General features: G+C 47.5%; 2 protein-coding genes across 2 annotated transcripts in view; both read left to right on the top strand.

Moving 5' to 3' along the window:
- The window catches only part of LOC136628738 (zinc finger protein 268-like), a 451,149-nt gene that overhangs the window by 64,802 nt on the left and 365,452 nt on the right, over positions 1–20,895 (top strand). The gene's annotated exons all lie outside the window — the stretch shown is intronic.
- Positions 10,436–20,895, top strand: part of LOC136627182 (zinc finger protein 420-like) — a 45,306-nt gene continuing 34,846 nt past the window's right edge. Inside the window, exons 1-7 of the mRNA XM_066602116.1 lie at positions 10,436–10,705; positions 15,249–15,349; positions 15,685–15,864; positions 15,945–16,068; positions 16,151–16,215; positions 16,735–16,837; positions 20,025–20,879. Coding sequence (XP_066458213.1) covers positions 10,537–10,705; positions 15,249–15,349; positions 15,685–15,864; positions 15,945–16,068; positions 16,151–16,215; positions 16,735–16,837; positions 20,025–20,879 — 1,597 coding nt within the window. The 5' untranslated portion in view covers positions 10,436–10,536. The remainder of the gene's footprint in view (positions 10,706–15,248; positions 15,350–15,684; positions 15,865–15,944; positions 16,069–16,150; positions 16,216–16,734; positions 16,838–20,024; positions 20,880–20,895) is intronic.

A 20,895-nucleotide genomic window follows, 5' to 3' on the forward strand; every position in this document is an offset into this window, starting at 1 on the left:
TAAACAGGGGGGAGGAAAAAAAGAAATGGGGAAAAAAGAAAAAAAGGGGCCATGTCATTAAGCGGTTAAGTAATGTATTAACTTCCTTCTCTGGGCCATTACGACGCATGGATACCACATGTGTGATTGTATTTTTGATTTTTTTTTACAAAGTAAAGATAGACAAGTGTTTTTATTATTTTTTTTATAATTTTTTTCCTTTTTTTTTTTGTCCCTTTAGGGGACTTCCACAGGGACCCATCAGGACCCCTGATCACATTCCGGGGGTCCGATGGTGACAGCCCTTTACATGCTGCAGTCACATAGACTGCAGCATGTAAAGCGTTAACACAGCAGAGATCGGAGGTTTTCTCTGATCTCTGCTGTAAGAGCTGGTACCTAGCTGTTCTCTGACAGCCAAGCACCAAGCTCTCCCTGCCACAGAGACCATCGGCTTGCTTCTGACAAGCCGATGGTCTCTATGGCAACCTGTAAACAAAGCAGTGCAGGAGATTGCCGGCAGATCGGCAATATCTTCTGCTGGTTTTTCAAAGCCCTTGCTTTGTTCTCTGTGGGTCTGTGCAGGCAGAGCACACTGCCACAGCTTGTGGCATTGTGCTCTGCAGCTCCCATAGTGATACATAGCCCGGAAATCTTCCGGGCTATGTCGCTATGAGCAGTGGAGCTCGTCCCGGAAAACTCAAGGGGTTAATGTTAGCCATCATACTTCGAAGGATCCGGGTAGCAAAATAATCTGTCTCCACATAGACCCAAGGGGGTTATGACTGGTTGGTTGGATGAGGGAGAAGAACTTATGTACAGAGTTGGTGGAATGCCAACTTATTGTTTTAGTAGTTAGGTTAACCGAGTAGTTGCTGCTTCTTTCAAAGAAACCTGTTGTAATTTGAAGATCTTGTTGTGGGTTTTGGCCCATTTCAGGCATTCCTGATTTGCACCTAACTGGGTTTTGTGGTGGGTGGAATGTGTGCCTCATTGCACTTGCATCTGACATAAACCACAGGGAACTAAAGACAATATCATTAAATCCTGAATAGATAAAATGCTACAGGCAGGTTTTCATGGACTCCCACAACTCCCATGTGTACTATTCCTCGAGACCTCCAACGCAGTGTCAGTTGTCCCCTGGTAGTGGGTGCACAAGTCGCCGCTATGCAAGTGGGTGTCAGGGATGCCAGAAATATGTTCATCCTTATTAAATAACATAACAAAAATGGAGAGAGTTCACGGTAATCCCATGTAGGGATGTGAGAGATCTCCTGTATATGGTCGGCACCTACAACCTATTTTTCCTGCAAGATCTAAGGAGTGTTGTATGCTAACGTTTGGGTGTTCAGCGACATCATAGAGCCTTGTATCATTAGTGGGGGGGGGGGGTAAGTGTGAAATGGGAATCCACCCAGGTCCCGCCCACACAGCCGGCCATGAGCAATCCACCCATATACAAGGGTCTAGTGGCGTACCACTAGGAACCAAGGGGACTCCACATGTGTATGCCATATGAAGCATCCTTTTGGGTAAGGTGGGAGTGTATTGCATAGATAACTCATGATTATATTACTATTGCATAAGGTCCAGGTTCTAAAAATACACAGTAATCCTATATAAGGAGATGAGGCTTCAAGCGTATGGTCCACGTCCACCCAACCACTTTTAACTGCAGAAGCTTAGGAGTGTTGTGGGCTGAAGTTTAGGTGTTCAGCAATAGTTATAATGTGTTATACCATTGGTGGGGGGAGTGTGTGCTGATAATCCACTCGAGTTCCACCTCTGCAACAGACCAAGCAACCAATTGTCTGCAAGGCCAGAAGCGGAGGAAGGAGCCAGGCAGGTCCCCAGAAGATGTGTTAGCATTGCTGTAGTGCACTTTTCTTAGGGAAATAAGAGGGAGGAAAAAGGAAGGAGTGAGATTGGATTCCACCCGGGGGCCCACCCCCACAGCTGGCCATGAGCAATCCGCTCATATACAAGGGCCAGCAGTACTGGCAGAAGCCAAGTAGATCCCCAAATGTGTATGCCACATGAAGAATCTTTTGGGTGAGCTGAGGGTGCATTAAATAGATAACTCAAAATTACGATTCTATTGCATAAAGACCAAATTCTGCTTCAGTTTAAGCTAAATTATTCGGAGAGTTCGACTGGCTAGCCTAGCGATGAAAAAAAAATAAAAGGGAGAAAAAAGAAAATAGAAGAACACATTTAAAGGAAAATATTCTTCAGTCCAGGATGACTATTTGTTCTTTGGAGTCTTGAATTTGGAGTGGAGTTTCCAATTTTTCTGGTGATGGAAGGGCTGGAAATTTCTAATTTAGGTGGATTGGCATTCATGATGGGATTTCAGTGGGTGGAATGCCCAGCTTCTGCCAGGACTTGCAGAAGTCATTTGGTGTTATTATAGTGATGTGATTGCCATCCTTGATGATCACTAGGCAGAAGGGGAAGAGCCTTCTAATAGGAAGTTTTTTTTTTTCTCTGAGGGTATTCGTTAAAGGTTTGAGGATATGCCTTTTGTTTATTGTGCTTGGGAATAGGTCTTGGTACAAAGTAATTTTGATGCCTTCAAAGCGGTCTTTCTGTGACTGTCTTGTTTTTTGGAGTATGGCAGAGTTGTTGGATGTAACTTAAGAAGCCGCAAATTACATCTCTTGGTAGGTCTGAGGCAGAACTCCTAGTAAGTGAGGGAGTAGTGAGAGGAGGGATGTGTGTTTGATTTGTGGCTGGGGCCTATCTAGGCCTTTGGATGCTGGAAGGCTTCCGGGCCTACAAGCCTCTTACCCCTGTGTGCCTCTTGGAGGCTTGATGGGGTGATGGGGGCCTCCTGCAGAGTGGCCTTGCTGCTGTGAGTGTCTGATGGGCTGTGTTGAGGGCCCTTTGCTTAGGCTGCTGATGCAGTTTCAGGCCACAAATATCAGGGCTTGGGCCTGTTTGTGAGGGGTGCTCACCTCCTCTCCTGCTCCTGGAGGCCCTGCAGCCACTATGGGTGAAGGTGTTCTGCGTCTAAGAGGCCTGGTGTTGTGCCGGGATTCAGCCATGCAGGACCTCCCAAAACTTTAGTCCCCGACTTCTCTGGCCATGCTAGTCCGCAACTTTTGATGGAGAACTAGTAGCCTGTGAGACCTCTCTCCCTGCTCCTTACTGCTTGGGGAGGACACCGATGATGGTGAGGAGAGTCTCAGAGTCTCAGGGAAGCCAGATGGCTTCAGATTTGATTCTGGCCTAGGAGCTCTCCTGACGTGCATCCTTCCGTCTCACTAGCCAGGCCACACCCCCTGCCCCCACTCTCCTTTTGTTCACAACAATCCTCATTTTTCTCCATCCAAGAGGTTTCTGAGTGCTTAATAGACTGTTCTTTGTGGGCAAAGTCATTCCTTGATGTACCTCTTCACTGTTCTCCTGCATAAGAGCCTGGTACCAAGTCCTGAGCAATATGAGTAGTCTCCTGGTCTTCCTGCTTCTTTGAGTCACATGCTTCTATTCCTCTGCTTCTGCATGTATTTTGAACATTTCTTCTTCAGCATTCTGAAGAGTTATTTCTGCTCTGTCAAGGAAATCCTCATCTTCCTTAATGCGTTTTAGTATACCTCTTCTCTCCTGAAGACTTTGCACCTTTTCCTCCAACAGAGACACAAGCTTGCATTTCTGGCAGGTGAAGTTTGGCTTTTCCTCTGTTAAGTCTGTAGACATATAGCATGCGTTGCAGCTCACCATATGGCTACTCACCCCTTCCATGTTGTCAGTTGATGTCCATTTCCAAACTTCTAAAAGTCAACTAGAGTTTTAGAAACAGCTAGAAGCAGCTAAACCCAGCAAATGTCTCACTCAAAGTGACTCTTAACTCTTCCCAGATTGCCCCAGGAATAAGCAAATTATCTTCCTGGAGCTCCAATACCTGGTCACATACCCACAGTTCAATAAACATGATGGTGCTGTTAGGGGAGGCGACAGGGAGCTGGCTGAGGTATTTTTTACACTCCCTCGCTCCTGTGACCCAGTAGTGCCCTTCTCTGAAGTTTGAGTGCCCTCTCCTATGCAAGTCTGTGGGAGAGCGCATGCACAGGAATCTGAAGAGAGTCCGATTTTTGTGCCACATGATGACTTCAGAAGGGGACACCGCTAGATTTCAGTAGTGGGCGAGTATAAAAAATACCTCATTGGGCTTCCTGTCACCTCCTGCCCCCCCCCCTTCCTCCTGATAATCGCCTCTTATGCAGACCTCAGTTAATGTGGACCAAGTCGGAAGCTGAAAGCTCTGTCCGCATTTCAGCAGCCCACATACTCAACCTGGGTGGCTAATCGCTTCTGAATGAGCTGAAGTGATGTATTGGGATAAGGAAGGATGGTGTAGACCTGTGTGTGATGTGTGGGAGATCAGGATGGATGGAGTGGAGCTGTGTGTGTGATGTGTGGGGTTCAGGATGGATGGAGTGGAGCTGTGTGTGTGATGTGTGGGGTTCAGGATGGATGGAGTGGAGCTGTGTGTGTGATGTGTGGGGATCAGGATGGATGGAGTAGAGCTGTGTGTGATGTGTAGGGATCAGGATGGATGAAGTAGAGCTGTGCGTGTGTGATGTGTGGGGGATCAGGATGGCTGGGGTAGAGCTGTGTGTGTGATGTGTGGGGGATCAGGATGGATGGAGTAGAGCTGTGTGTGTGATGTGTGGGGGATCAGGATGGATGGAGTAGAGCTGTGTGTGTGATGTGTGGGGATCAGGATGGATGGAGTAGAGCTGTGTGTGTGATGTGTGGGGGTCAGGATGGATGGAGTAGAGCTCTCTGTGATGTGTGGGAGATCAGGATGGATGGAGTAGAGCTGTGTATGTGATGTGTGGGGATCAGGATGGATGGAGTAGAGCTGTGTATGTGATGTGTGGGGATCAGGATGGATGGAGTAGAGCTGTGTGTGTGATGTGTGGGGATCAGGATGGATGGAGTAGAGCTGTGTATGTGATGTGTGGGGATCAGGATGGATGGAGAAGAGCTGTGTGTGTGATGTGTGGGGGTCAGGATGGATGGAGTACAGCTGTGTGTGTGATGTGTGGGGGTCAGGATGGATGGAGTACAGCTGTGTGTGTGATGTGTGGGGGATCAGGATGGATGGAGTACAGCTGTGTGTGTGATGTGTGGGGGATCAGGATGGATGGAGTAGAGCTGTGTGTGTGATGTGTGGGGGATCAGGATGGATGGAGTAGAGCTGTGTGTGTGTGTGTGTGTGTGTGTGTGTGTGTGTGTGTGGAGATCAGGATGGATGGAGTAGAGCTGTGTGTGATGTGTGGGGATCAGGATGGATGGAATAGAGCTGTGTGTGTGATGTGTGGGGATCAGAATGGATGGAATAGAGCTGTGTGTGTGGTGTGTGGGGATCAGAATGGATGGAGAAGAGCTCTGTGCGTGATGTGTGAGATCAGGATGGATGAAGTAGAGATGTGCGTGTGTGATGTGTGGGGGATCAGGATGGATGGAGTAGAGCTGTGTATGTGATGTGTGGGGGTCAGGATGGATGGAGTAGAGCTGTGTGTGTGATGTGTGGGGATCAGGATGGATGGAGTAGAGCTGTGTGTGATGTGTGGGGATCAGGATGGATGGAGTAGAGCTCTCTGTGATGTGTGGGGATCAGGATGGATGGAGAAGAGCTCTGTGTGTGATGTGTGAGATCAGGATGGATGAAGTAGAGCTGTGTGTGTGATGTGTGGTGGTCAGGATGGATGGAGTAGAGCTGTGTGTGTGATGTGTGGGGGATCAGGATGGATAGAGTAGAGCTGTGTGTGTGATGTGTGGGGGATCAGGATGGCTGGAGTAGAGCTCTATGTGATGTGTGGGGATCATGATGGATGTAGTAGAGCTGTGTGTTTAGTTTAGAAAACAGATGGCTAAGGGGCGCTCTAATAACTATGTATAAATATATTGCGGGAAAATACAGAGATCTCTCCCATGATCTCTTTCTGCCCAGGACTGTGACTGTAGCAAGGGGGCGTCCTCTACATCTAGAGGAAAGAAGGTTTCTACACCAACATAGAAGGGGCATCTTTACTAGAGATGAGGCTCGCTCGAGTACCTGACTGACTTATCCGAGCGTGCTCGCTTATCTCTAATCTTTACTGTAAGAGCAGTGAGACTATAGAACCCTCTTCCTGAGGACATAGTAATGGCAAATTCAATAGAGTTCAAGGGGGGCCTGTACGTCTTTTTTGAGTGACACAATATTATAAGTCACTATATATAGGGAGATGTATAACATATAGCAGCTATACATATCTAATTATTTACAGTAGATACCCAGGTTAGGGCTCATAGACACGGTCGAATAAGTTGTATATCTCCCTGTATATAGTGATATGGACCATGCTGGTATACCCTGGGTATCTTCTATATATAATTATATATGTACAGCTGGTATATGTTATATGTCTCCGATGTATATAGTGATATGGACGATGCTAGTATAACCTGGGTCTCTCCTGTATATAATTGCACACTTTACGCACAATTTAAAAAAAAAAAGCATCAAAAACACATGCGGTTTTTAATAGTCTATGCAGTTTCTTAAAAACGTATGTGTTTTTTAACGTGTTTTTAAAATTATGGTTCAAAAATACAACAAAAAACATGAACACAGCTTAAGGGGCTACAAACAAATTTTCATGTAGTCCAGGATTGAGTCATGTTTGGAAAGCTAATGCCAAGGGGCTATATCATGTATGGAAATTCACTTTGCAGCTGTATGCAGCGCGATTTATGTTTGGGTAGAGGTGGGGGGACCCCGAGCTAAGCTTTTGCACACGGCCCCTTAGCCTTCAGTTATACCACTGGTCACATCTCTATTAGCCTCTCATCAGCTCTTTGTCATCTACTGAAGGAAGACCAACACGAAACTCCTCCCAGCCTGGAGCTTGACTCCTCCCACACATGTGACTGATCACATGACGGTGACATCACCACAGGTCCTGGAAGCTGGTGTTGGCTCTGCAGGTGTCCTGGCTGCGACTAGTCTGGAGGGTAAGATCTCCCTGTAGTCGGTGATGTGTCCTCTTGGAGATGTAGCCGATACTGCCGTGATTATTACATTCCGGCAATTATTATCATCCTGGGGGGTAAGGGGTGTCAGAAGATCCATTTAAAGTGCTGACATGCGAAACCTGCGACCTGCCGATAGATGAGCGAGGAGCTGCTGACACCTGCTGGCTGTGTCACACAGAATACTGGCCATTGTAAAAGGGGTGTGGTTATGGGTGTGGCTTATCACAGGGTACGGTTTAAGCTCAGTATTCTAGTGGCCGAATAGTAACAGTGGCCCCCAGTAATAATGGTGGTCCTAATAGCAGTAATACCCCAATAGTTGTGGAACCCCAAGGAATGATCCCAATAGTAACAGCGGCCTCCAGTAGTAACTCCAATAGTAATAAGACCCCTTTTTGTGTTCTCCCTATACTGAACCTGCGGCCGGACAGCAACCCTACAGCATCCAGTATGTCACTCACTGTAGCGTCCGGCAACTCTGCTGGACCCGAGCTGTGACCCTTAAGGTCAGGGGTCACAGCTCTATGCCAGTAGCACTCCTGGACTACAGTAAGTGACATACTGGATGCTGTGGGCACCGGCCTTTTCACTTGATTACAGGCCTCTCCTCACAGGTCCCCCCCCCCACCACCACTACCCTATGGCTTCCCCACATGGCTCTCCTCCTCCACTCCTTCTATTGAAGCCTATGGAAGCCGTCCGGATCCGCGGCACACCCGCAGCTGAATTTCTGCTCTCCGGCGCTGGAGAGCGGGAGTTTAAAAAAAAAGAGTGCACGGCGCATGCGCGTGGCACGCTGCCGGCGTGCCGAGCACATCCGCTGGGCCGAAGAAAGAGCGTCCGGCCGTGACGGAGGGCAGATCCGCAGCGTCCAGACAGGTGAGTAATTCTTCTTTTTAGGCCTCATGTCCGTGGGAAAGGAGGGACTCGCTGCGGGATTCTGCAAGGAGAATCCACGGCAGGCATGATTTCCCAGCGCTGCGAGAAATTGCAAAATTATGAAGCCAGTGGCTTCCGATGGATCCATTCACATGTGCGTTTGATGCAGTGTGAAAAAAAAATTGCAGCATGTCCATTCTTTTCACGATCTCGCCCATTGCCTCCAAAGGGGCCGGCGGCCGTAGTGCTGGCCCCATTGAAATCAATGGGAGATGGAAGGCGTGGCTAGCAGATGAGCGAGTGAGACGCAGACTCACATCGCTCCCGGGCCCGATCGCTCTAACCGGACCCAGAAGGACCCCAAGACCCCTCTTACCAGCCAAATGTTAAAGAAAAAGGCTCAGGAGCACCCCAAGAAGGCACCGGCCCAACAGGGGGGCGGCTTGGAGGCTTTTCTCTGCGGCTCTGGTGAGAGCGGGGTGCGCAGTGCTGCGGCCAAGATGGCGCCGCAGACTGAGAGGAGAGCGGCGCACCTGGGTGAAATGCCAGCGGGTGCCGGCTCAGCAGGAAAAGCACAGCCAGAAAGAGAGGTCCCCGCCGCACACCAAGCAGGAACAGCGGAGAGGAGAATGCCGGCGGACCCAGCAGCAGCAGAGACAGAGGAGCTGATGGCAGATTGGGGTAAGAACTGTCTCCCCACACCATCTGACCCCAAGCCCCAAAGGAGGCAGCTCCACAACCTATCTCACAGCCTGAGGGACAGTGAGGCAGAAGAACCCCAGCCAGATGACCCCAGGGGAGCGGGAGTCAGGCAGTATGTTACAACAGGGGAAAGTAGCCCCCCCTCCCAGCAGCACCCCCTGCGTCAGAGAACCCCACAGAGAAGGGGAGAATTAAGCGTCCCTAAGAGAAGGGAGACCGCAACTGAGATAGGCGCCACAGAAGGGTCCAGCTCAGCAGAATCCGCACCCGCGTCCCCAACGCCCACCACAAGCACCACTCCACATGCCACCACAAAACAGAAGAGGGTCACGAGCGGAGGAATGTGCCTCTCCCCCACCGAGATCTGACACCCCCCCCCCCCCCCCCCGAGGAGTGGGACTGGAAAGAGCACCTACGAGCACTCCCCACTAAAAGCGAAATCAACTCTCTCTTCCAAAAGATGGAAACATCACATAAGAACGACATTGCAGCTTTACAACAAGATATCCGCCATATAGGCCAGAGAATAGAGGAGATCGAGGGTGAACAAGAGCTAGTCTCTAATACCATAAACGACCACGCGCACAAACTCGCGCAACACTCCCAGCAAATCTCCGAGCTATACAACATGATTGACGACCTGGAAAACCGCCACAGTAGGAACAACTTAAGAATCAGAGGCCTCCCAGAGGAAATTGACAACGCCCAGCTAGATAAATGGGCGCGGGAGTTCTTCAACAAGCTCTTACAGAGACCACCAGATTCCGAAGTGGAGATCGACAGAATTCATCGCTCTCTGGGCTCCAAATCCACTGACCTGAACAGACCGAGAGACATCGTATGCAGAGTGCACTTCTACAAGCTGAAGGAACAAATCCTCCAACAAGCTAGAAAAGGAGCCCCACTAATGATCTTGACAGATTTATCTCGTCGTACTCTCCAACTAAGAAAAGCCCTGAAACCTCTACTCACATTACTTCGAGAAAAAGAAATAATGTATCGGTGGGGCTGCCTGTTCCAGCTCCATGCCAACAAAGGAGGCAAATCAGCCACATTTCGAGGTCTGGGTGACTTACCCAATTTCCTGGGCACCTTTGAGCTACCACTTGTGTCCCTGCCGAACTGGCGCAAGTCGTCCTCCCTCCTGACACCGCCACCAAGAATCGAATGGCAGACGGTAGACCACAGACCACGCCGGCGAAGAGAGATGCCCCGAAAGACTCGGGAACCCCAGACGCCCAGGTCGGTAAAACCAACCTGATGAAAAAACATTCTGTCTTCATTTCACATATTCAGCGGAGAGAGGCAAAGTCGCAGGGGGAAAAGCGAGTCCGGGACTTTCTTGGGGTCCCGGGGGGTTTTGGAGACCAATCACACCACAAAATGTTTAGCTTCACAGGGGTTGGGAGCGAAAGCTCGTAAGTTTGCTAGTTCTTGTTACTATAGCTTATGGCGATGGCACAGTTAGCCCTCCCAAACTATCGGGAGAAGATAGACTTTCAGTTTGTTACCAGTTTTTTGTTTTGTATAGTTTACCTTTATGTGTCTCCCCCCCCACCCCTCTTTTCCCAAATCCCCCCCCCCCCCACACTGTTGATAGCGGACAGGGCTCCACGAGATGGGTCCTCTTCACTGAAGACAACCATAGCTGAGCTGACATGTAGCACATACAACCCCAAGAGCCTAAACATCCCTCAGAAGAGGGGTCAGATACTCTATCACCTCCACAAGAAAAGAATCCAGGTAGCTATGTTCTAAAAAACACATTTTTGGCCAGACAGTGTTCCAACATGCAGCTCCAAACTCTATCCCACCTGGTTCCACAGCCCTCAGCCCACGAAGAAAGCGGGAGGCGTGTCTATCGCCTTGCATAGAGGGCTTAGACACAATGTAATAGATACCACAATAGATCAAGAAGGCAGATTCGTCTTCCTAAAAATAGAAATGTCTGATATGATATGTACTCTGGCTAATGTTTACCTTCCTAACCAGGAACAAGTACCAACCGCCATTAGGATCCTGAAGACCTTAGCCGAGTTCGCTAGTGGATCCCAAATTATCCTGGGAGGAGACTGGAACCTGGTGCTGAACCCAGAGATGGACTCTTCTTCAGGTAGGACATCTGTATCGCAATCAGCACTACAGCGACTCAAAAAAATTCTAAATGCCCTACACTTAGTGGATCTGTGGAGGATCCTTCACCCGGGGACCAGGGACTACACATTCCACTCCGCAGTACATAACACATACACCCGAATAGACATGCTCCTGGTCTCGCAGGGCTTGTTGGACTTCTCCCCAAGGTGCTGTCTTGGTGACTTTATCTGGTCAGATTACGCCCCAGTCTATGGCGGGTTCTCTAGACATCCAGGTTGCGCGGTGGCCACCTCGTGGAGGCTTAACGACAATTTACTCCGAGACTCCCTTTGTGTCTCAGACATTAAAGAGGCAATCACTGGGTTCATAGTGGGCCATCAAAACGACCAAACATCTGCCCCTGTCCAATGGGAAGCGTTAAAATGCGTCATTAGGGGAATCCTAATCTCGCACGGAACCAGACTCAAAAAAGAAAACCCGGCGAACTTACGTAAACTTATCTCAAATCTACAAATCAAAGAAGAGGCCAACAAAAAATCCCAACGCGACTTACTTAAAGCCGAAATCTCCTCCATACAACAACAGATCCTCAAAATCCTTGATCAACGCTCCCTAGCACATAGAGACAAGCTGCGTAGAGGGGCATTTGAATATACAGATAAATGTGGAAGTTGGTTAGCTAGAGCCCTCCACCCTAGAACATCCCCCTCCCAGGTCTCCAAAATACTGGTAGAGGGCAGAGGACACATACATGCCAAAACGGACATACTAGAGGAATTCAAAAAGTACTACTCCAAACTATATAATATTAAGGACCCAATGCAGTCTGACACCCAGAGATAGAGCGAGACTGAGACCTACCTGACCCTAAATGCTCCCAAAAGAATGACAGCTGAGGAGCCAGCGAGCCTAGATGAAGACTTTAGCGCAGAAGAGCTCACGAAAATCATCAAAGACTTAAAAGTGGGCAAGTGCCCAGGACCAGACGGCTTTGCAGCCAGATTTTACAAAGTCTTCCGAGAGGAGACCTCTCCTCTAATTCTCAGAGCCTTCAACGCTGTGGAACGAGGGTATCCATTTCAGACGCAGTCCTTAATGGCCCACATCTCAGTCATTTCCAAACCAGGGAAAGATGCCTTGGTCTGCGGCAACTATAGACCCATATCCCTCTTTAACATAGATATAAAATTATTCACAAAATTGATCGCCACACGCCTACAAAACACCATCCCACTACTGATCCATGGGGAACAAGTGGGGTTTATCCTGGGCAGAGAAGCTAGGGACAACACGCTTAAATACCTATCGTTGATTGGCAGAGCAGGGGACACTAGGACCCTCTATGCCTCCTAGCGGTCGACGCAGAGAAGTCATTCGATAGGGTCAGCTGGCACTTTCTCTCGCCCACACTAGACAAAATAGGAGTAGGTCCGGAAACGAAGGATCGAATCATGTCCTTATATCGAAACCCCTCAGCCAGAATCAGGGTAAACGGCTCCCTGTTGGATGCCTTCCAAATATCAAACAGAACTAGACAGGGCTGCCCCCTCTCCCCATTTCTCTATGTTTTAACAATGGAAGCATTAGCAAATGCGATACGCCAAAACGACTCAAGATTGACCGGGAACATTGCACATAAGATGGCTCTGTTCGCAGATGACCTGCTATTATATTTGTCCAACCCACGCATGGGACTTCCTGTGGTCCTGCAGGAGTTCAAACGTTTTGGCAGAATTAGCAATTACAAAGTAAACACCCAAAAATCAGAGATCCTGAACGTGACATTGCCACAGACCGAGGAATCACAGTTGGAGGCACAGTTCCCATTCAGATGGAGACAATCCTCAATAAAATACCTGGGAAGTCAACTCCTGTCAGACACTACGCAGCCCTCCAAACTTAATTTTCTCCCATACCTGACAGAACTGGAAAGGGACCTCAACAAATGGAAATAACTGTTCCTGTCATGGAGCGGCAGAGTCAATGTAATCAAAATGGATTCCCTTCCGAAATTCCTGTACTTATGCCAGACGGTCACGGTGAATCTACCAAACTATTACCTAAAACTCCTTCGAACTCTTATCACCGCGTTCGTCTGGAGAGGAAGGAAACCACGTATGCGCTTCTCACCAGACAAAAGGAAAAAGGGGGTGTGGGTCTACCCAACTTTACCCTCTACTATAAAGCTTGCCTTTCAAACTGTATACTAGACGTACTCAAAGAGGACAATCACAAACTGTGGGTCACTGCGGAACGCACACTGGTCCCGTGTCCCAAATTTATAAAAGCAATACCCAACATCTCCCCGTTCGCAGGTCAGTTATTCAGGACCTGGACAGAATTCGGCCAAAAAAATGGCATGGTCTTAGCCCCAGGCCCCCTAACCCCCCTCATAACCAATCCACAATTCGAGACAACGCTAAGCGGTGTAACCATACTAGGCCTACACACATCACCAATACCAAGAATTAGAGACGTGATGACCAATTTGAACTTAAAAACACTGACAGAGATCATAGGAGAGGGAGAAACACGTCCCAGCTCCTGGCTACAATACTTTCAGCTGAGGGTGTTTGTGGGGTCCCTGGCCCCTCGGGTGAATCTTACGGGCGCCCTTACACCCTTTGAACAAATGGCCATGTCCTCAACCCCGCAGAGGCACGCTATTTCATCCTTATATAAGTTGATGCTGAATCGAGAGGCAGAGGCCCAGAACCCTGCATACATGGAGGCCTGGGAGAAAGAACTGGGTCACAGACTACCAAAAGAGGACTGGGAGAGAGCCTGGATCCTTTGCCACAAAATGTCCCCAGCCTGCAAAGCCCAAGATCTAAATTTCAAAATTTTATCCAGATGATATAGAACTCCCGACCATCTACACAAAATCTTCCCTCAGACACCACCAACCTGTTGGCGATGTAACGCGGACAGAGGGAACATGTCCCACATTTGGTGGAGCTGCCCCAGAGTGTCTGACTTATGGAAGGAAATTATAGAAGTATATAACCATATCTGTAAGACACAACTAAACCTTACACTAGAGATGGCTCTGCTCTTGGTCCTCACAGATTCAATTAAAAATGTTAAGAAAGGGGTCCTGAGATTCTTGCGACTAGAAGAGTTATTCCCAGACTCTGAAAAACCACGACGCCCCATTCAAGAGTGATGTGGGTAGAGGAGCTGAACGATCTCATGCGCTTTGACGAATTGGAGGCGGAGGAGAGCGACACCCAGGAGAATTTCTACCACACTTGGCAGGCGTGGACTACCTTTAGGTCCTCCGAGAGAGTCAAAAATTGGGTGGATACGGGACGCTTGTAGAAGTCACAAGAAATGTCCCTGCGGGAACCTGGGACCTGGGTGTGGCTCTCCCCTGAGACAAGCACTATCATTCCAACCCGCTCTCCAGTAGATCCACTGTGACAACAGTGGCAGGGGATTCCCCGCGGGGAGGATTTTCAGGGGGAGGGGGGGTTGAAATATAAGCCTTACCCCTAAAATGATCACTAACTGTAGAAAAAAAAACTAATAATAATACATCACCTTAGAAGTGTTGTCATCTCCGGCGCATCTTCTTGCAGGTACCGGCACTCTTCTTCAGCTTCTCTTCTGGCCATTCATTGAATGACAGCTGAGCACTGCTTCTGATTAGTCACAGCACTCAGCCAATCAGAGGCAGCGCTTTCAGGAGGCAGGGATTTCTCAATCACTGGCCAGAAGAGAAGCTGAATAAGAGTACTGGGGACCTGCTAAAAGACGCGCTGGAGATGACAGCGTGTCTAACGCGATGTATTTTCTTTTTTTCTGCAGTTAGAGATTATTTTTGCAGTAGGGCTTATATTTTACCCCTCCTTCAAAAAAATAATCCTCGCTGCGAGTAGTTCCCTGCCACGATCATCATGATTTCAATGGAGCCAGCGCTGCTGCTACCAGCCCCATTGAGAACAATGGGAAAACATCAGGATTCACTGCTGCAGATGTGACAGCTGCAGCAGGAGATTCCTTCAGCGATCATGTTTCATAGTCATCTTTTCACATTGATTTCAATCTCCTGCCATGACTGTGACAGCCACAGGAGGAGATTCCTTCAGCCCTGCTGCGATGGGAGGCAGTTTTACTGTGAAAACGCCTCGCAACCAGGGCGTTTTAGGAGGTGTGCGAGAGTGATATCGGGGCGTCAATCATATTCTGATGTCGCTCTCGCCAGTGTGCAGGTGCCCTAAGAGATCTCCAACACTTTGCGCACTTTCAGCCTCTGTCTTCCAGCCTCCGCTTCTGGTATTGGCTGGTGAACATTCATAGGCCGATTCTGGCACTGAAATCCTCCCAGTTCCCCAGAGGTCTCTATGCACCTGATTAGGGGGATGGGTTAGGAATTAAACACATTTTTAAAAAAACTTTGAATTGTCAAGCTTTCAAAAATGCTGCTTGACCACTTTGACCATCATCGCCTGCGGCCGGTGATTGGTTGTACTGTCATGTAAAGGTGTAAATACAGAATATTAGGTTACGTAGGATTTTGTGGGGTTTTAAAATTTGCTCATTTTCTTTCCATTCAGGTCACCACGATATAGGATCAAGGATGGAGAAGAACAGGAACAAGATGGCGGAGAGTGTATTAAATCTCACCCTAGAGATACTCTTCCAACTTACTGGAGAGGTGAGAGATTCTGATGATGTCATATTTCATCATTCTTATCTAGGGTAATAGCAGATGGTGTCACTAGAGGGAGGAGAGTTCTGATGATGTCACATTACACCATTCCTATCTATGGTAACAACAGATGATGTCACTGGAGACGGGAAAGATTCCAATGTCACATTACACCATTCTTACCTATGGTAATTACAGATGATATGACTGGAGGAGGGAGAGATTCTGATGATGTCACATCACATCATCCTTATCTATGGTAAAACAGATGTCTTCACTGGAAAGGTGATGCACTCTGGAAATGTCTGCTGTGATATTTATTACTGTCTTCCCATATACAGGATTACACAGTAGTGAAGAAGACCTCCAGGGATGGCTGTTGGGCCCCTGTGTGTGATGGATGGGGAAGACCCCTGAGCCCAATCACAGGGCCCCCACCTCACCCCCTGATACATAAGGACATCAATGTACAGAAGATTCTAGAACTCACCAACAATATGATTGAGCTGCTGACTGGAGAGGTGACGCTGCAGGGAATGCTGGGGCATTATACAGTAACAGCAGTGGAGGCTTCTGGGTAATGACTATATTGTGTTGTCAGGTTCCTATAAGGTATCAGGATGTTGCTATCTATTTCTCGATGGAGGAGTGGGAGCACTTAGAAGGACACAAGGATCTGTACAAGGAGGCCATGATGAAGACCCACCAGCCGCTCCCATCACCAGGTAATAGACAGGACTAAATACACGGGGACTTTATTATCTGTATGTAAAGAATGACTTCAGTGTCTGTCTGTGTTTCCTCCAGTTCCATCCAGTAAGAGAAGCCCACCAGAGAGATGTCCCCGTCCTCTTCTTCCAGAGGACCACCAGGTAGATGGAGATGTGCCACTGATCTGTAGAAGGCTGTGAAGCTCTTGTCTTCAGTCTTATTAGATGTCTTCTCCTTGTGTGATGAGGCCGGTGGAGATGGCAGGATTACCGCTGACCAGAGACATTACATGTTGTCTGGATCGTCTCCCAGTTTTCTGGCGGTGGAGACTGATGGTGGGAATAAGGAGCCAACAGGTTGGATTTATATCTATCTGCTCCTTTATGTCCCCCGAGACAAACAGCGGATGTGTCTGGTAGATGCTGATCTCCTCCACTGAGACAACGGGCAGTGTATCTAGCCATGCCGGATATACATGTGTATGAGGTTCCTGAGGGGTCATTGAGCCGCCATCTAATATCTATGTCCGGCTTCTAGACCTGCAGCTATGTGGCTCAGATCACTACTCCTGTCAGGTCATTTCTGGTTATCATGATGATTAATGATCTTTTCTGGTCATGTAAAACCTTCCACACGACTTCTCCAACCGTCTGCTGACTTTTACAATATTTATCTTTCAGTTTTTGTATCAGGATGAAGATCTGACCAATATTAATGCTACAGAGACAAATGTTACAGTCAAAGAAGAGTTTAAAGAGGAGTTCCCTATAGATAACCAGCCAGGTGAGTAGTAACCACTAAAAACAACATTCCATTGTCTGCTCAAGCTGTAAGTTCAGACAACAAAGTTCACCCTGGTCTTCAGGAGTCTTAGTACTACTACTACAACTTGTAACTATATATTTTGAAGGTCACAGACCTCTCGTAGGCTTTTCAGTTATCACTCCGACCACTTACTCTTGCAGTCTTCACATGGAGATGTTCCATTTATTGAACTGCAGAATCAGATAAAAATACAGCCACACTGCCTTTACACAAGAACACTGAGATGATCCTTCACATGGACCTCATCACTGATATTTTAGGGGACTCGCTTATTACAGTCTCTCAGCGTCTGAACGATGGATTTTATCCGGGCTATAAATCCATCGTCAAACAAAAAGTGCATGACTGCCCCTGTTTACATGTAACAATTGTCGCTCACTTTCAGCCATTTGAACGGATTTTGAGTGATAGTTTTTGCCCCCTCTTCGCCCCTCCGCACTAATTGCAATGAGAGGGGGAGGGGCGGAGCTAAGTCTCGGAACTTAGCTCCGCCCCCATCCCACCCCCTCTCATTGCAAAATCTACTGAATTCCCCCATTCAGCCAAAGTACAAACAAAGAGGTGAAATTTGAACCCGCTCTAGGTGATAACGCATGATGAATATTCTTTACATTTATTTATATAAAATACATCTGGAATATGGGCACGAAATATATCTATGTGAACAAATCCAATTTCTTCATCGGCTCAGCTTTAAAACTAAGGAATCATTAACTTCTATTATATTCCTAACAAGTTATGGTATGATAACAAGACTAGAATATGAAGACTTAACCCCTTAGTGACCACTCCATAGTGTTTTTACATTCTGCTTTGGTGGACTTTAATCAGCAGGGCCGTAAAAACACGCTCGCTCTGGGGATTAAAGCTACGTGGGCTGTGGACGTGACAACTCCATGCTGATGGCTACCGGAGGTAGATGACAATCTGGAGCTATTATGCGGGGCTGTGGGAAGCCGGCCCCTCCCCGGTCACGTGAATGCCTGTATCCACTGTATACTGGTGATCAAATAAAAGTGAATGAAAAGTTAAAGATTCAGCTTCCCCCATGGATATGCAATTCAGCTTTCACTTGGATATGCAAAACCTTAACGGAGTTATTCTATGTTAAAGTGGCACGTCAGATTTCCAAAACTTAGCTTGGTCGTTAAGGTACAAACAGACTTGGTCACTAAAGGGTTAAGCCTAGATAACAGGATACAGAACACGGAGACATAGACCTTGATAAAAGAATACAGAATATGAAGGCAGAGCCCCAGGAAGCAGAATTCAGAACACAGAGGCGGAGCCCCGGGTACAGGTTCACTGATATATGAAACTATGAAGATGGTGGCTTCACTACAGAAGGGGATAACTGTAAGAGAACAGCCTGGTGGCCGAATATCATGGTCTGTTAATCCTCGTTCTTATATCTACTGTTAGAGTGTGATCTATTTTGCCACTACTGTCTTATAGCCCTTCTACATGGGCTGATAATTGGATTGAACATCCATCCAATCATTGTCCCATTGGAAGGTGTCAGCACTGAGCAAATACTCCTTTGTTGGGTCATTGCATTTTTATGCTGCAGCAGAAATCATCATCATTGTTGGCAGGACACCTCCCTCTGTAAAGAAGGATGAGAGTGTATGGGGATCACCCGAGTGGCCTTCGAGGTTATTACATGGGAATATATTGTTGATATAAGTCCCTGGGGCCCCTGAGACTGCAGAATTCTTATTAGGGGATAGTGGTAGATATTACTACTCGCAGGTGGAAACTGTGTCTGTAGCGCATGCCAAATCTGGAAATACCTATAGAAGTGGGATCAGGGTATTTGATATAGATTTTGCAGTTGCTCAAAGGATAGCAAGACATTAGAGTTATAAAGATCACCCAGGCACACTATACAGTACCTCCCATGCCGCAGGGTCGGCCAACGGCAGCAGCTCCCGCAGCCCAGGGTTCCTCCACAGTGATATATCCACAACTATATTTGAAAACCCGCTCGCCTCCTTAGCCTGGTGCCAGACTTATGTCACCAGTCTGAGAGTGGGTAGCATCTTTCCTGTTACAGTGGCAGGGGATTCCAACACTGGCCAGAGACTAGGGATATTCAGAAATGGGCTGCAGAATTAGCAATGGGTTGTCTCTCAACCAGCATTTCAAATGGATCAGTTGGCTAGCTATAGAATACAGAAACAGATCTGGAAGTGCCGACTCAGCAGATTTTTTTGGGCCCCTAGAGAGTGGAGATTTTGAGGTTTCAGGGGGGAGCTCCCCCATATAAAGGAGGACATGATAGAGCTCATGGTCCAGAAGAATATTCCTGGGACGGGCGCTCAAGTATGTTGTAGGATGTAAAAGCACTTGGGTAGGACTATCATCTTAATTAAGTTAATTAAGCGGCCCGCCACTGATAAAGGCAGGGATCCCCAGACTCAAAACTTGAATTTAAATAAATCCACCAGGGGGTATACATTCAGGTCCAGAGTTCGGCCCACGGAGTTGGTGATCTGAATACCCAAGTACTTAAAGTCATTAGTGATTTGAAGTCTGCAGAGTAAATCCATGAGCTTCAGGGACTCAGCAAGGACACTGGCATTAGGACAGATTTGGACCAGTTAATGTGTAGGCACGAGTATAACCCAAACCTGCTGATGATATCCATGGCACAAGGCAAGGAGACCACCAGGTCGGACATAAAGAGTATAAGATCATCGGCATATAAACCCACACGCTCCTCTCTGTCATCCACCATGATCCCATGATATGCTGGGTACGCCCGAAGCATAATAGCCAACAGCTCCATGGCCAGCGCAAAGAGGAGTAGGGTCATCCTTGTCTCGTGCCTCTGCATAAAGGGAAGTATGTAGAGCAGCTTCCATTCGCTGAGACAGCCGCCAAGGGCGTTCTGTATATTAGGGAGACCCATCAAATCTGTCTCCGAACCCGAATCTCTCCAGCTCCTGGAGCAGGAAGGGCCACTCGATAAGAGTCAAAGGCTTTAGTGGTTTCCAAGAAGGCCAAGGCCCAGATCATCTCCCCCACTGCCCCGACCTGCATTACAACCTAGACCTGTCGCAGATTTTCTCTTCTGGCTTTGTATAGCTACTTTTTAAATAGAAATGTTGTAAAAAATAATTGTGCTTTTTGTTCTTGGCAGATGACGGTATCGGGAGCTCAGCGGGCCGTCTGATATCTGCAGATTGTAAAGCAGAGGATTGTGGTATCACACAAGATACATATGAAGAACCTGCCATTATCCCACATATAATCCCCAATCTTTACAGCAAAGATCCATCATCTAGTCCTTTTAAACCGATCCTACATTCTGTTTCGTCACAGACTGATGAGCAGAATAAAAATCGCAAGAGCGGTGTTAAGCATCAAAAAAGTCACAGAGGGGAGAAGCCATTTTCATGTTCGGAGTGTGAGAAATGTTTTGCCTACAAACCAACTCTTGTTGCACATCAGAAAATTCACACGGGGGAGAAGCCATTTTCATGCTCAGAATGTGGCAAATGTTTTATTTACAAATCGGATCTCGGTAGACATAAGAAAAGTCACACAGGAGTGAAGCCATTTTCATGTTCAGAATGCGGTAAATGTTTTACCCATAAATCGGATCTTGTTACACATCAGAGAAGTCACACAGGCGAGAAGCCGTTTTCATGTCCGGAATGTGGCAGATGCTTTACTCGGAAATCGGTTCTTGTTACCCATCAGAGATTTCATACAGGAGAGAAGCCGTTTTCATGTCCAGAATGTGGGAAGTGTTTTACCCGGAAATCAGATCTTGTTAAACATCAGAAAACTCACACAGGAGAGAAGCAGTTTTCATGTTCAGTATGTGGGAAATGTTTTTCTTATAAAGCAGGTGTTGTTGACCATCAAAAAAGGCACATAGGGGACCTGCCAAATTCATGTTCAGAATTGCAGAAAAGTTTTACATTGAACTCCAATCTTGTTCAACTTCACGGAAGCCAGACGGAAGAAACCATCTTCACGTTAATGGGAGAAACATAACTGTAATT

Source organism: Eleutherodactylus coqui, chromosome 5 (assembly GCF_035609145.1).
Source record: "Eleutherodactylus coqui strain aEleCoq1 chromosome 5, aEleCoq1.hap1, whole genome shotgun sequence".
In the NCBI taxonomy this organism is placed as follows: domain Eukaryota; kingdom Metazoa; phylum Chordata; class Amphibia; order Anura; family Eleutherodactylidae; genus Eleutherodactylus; species Eleutherodactylus coqui.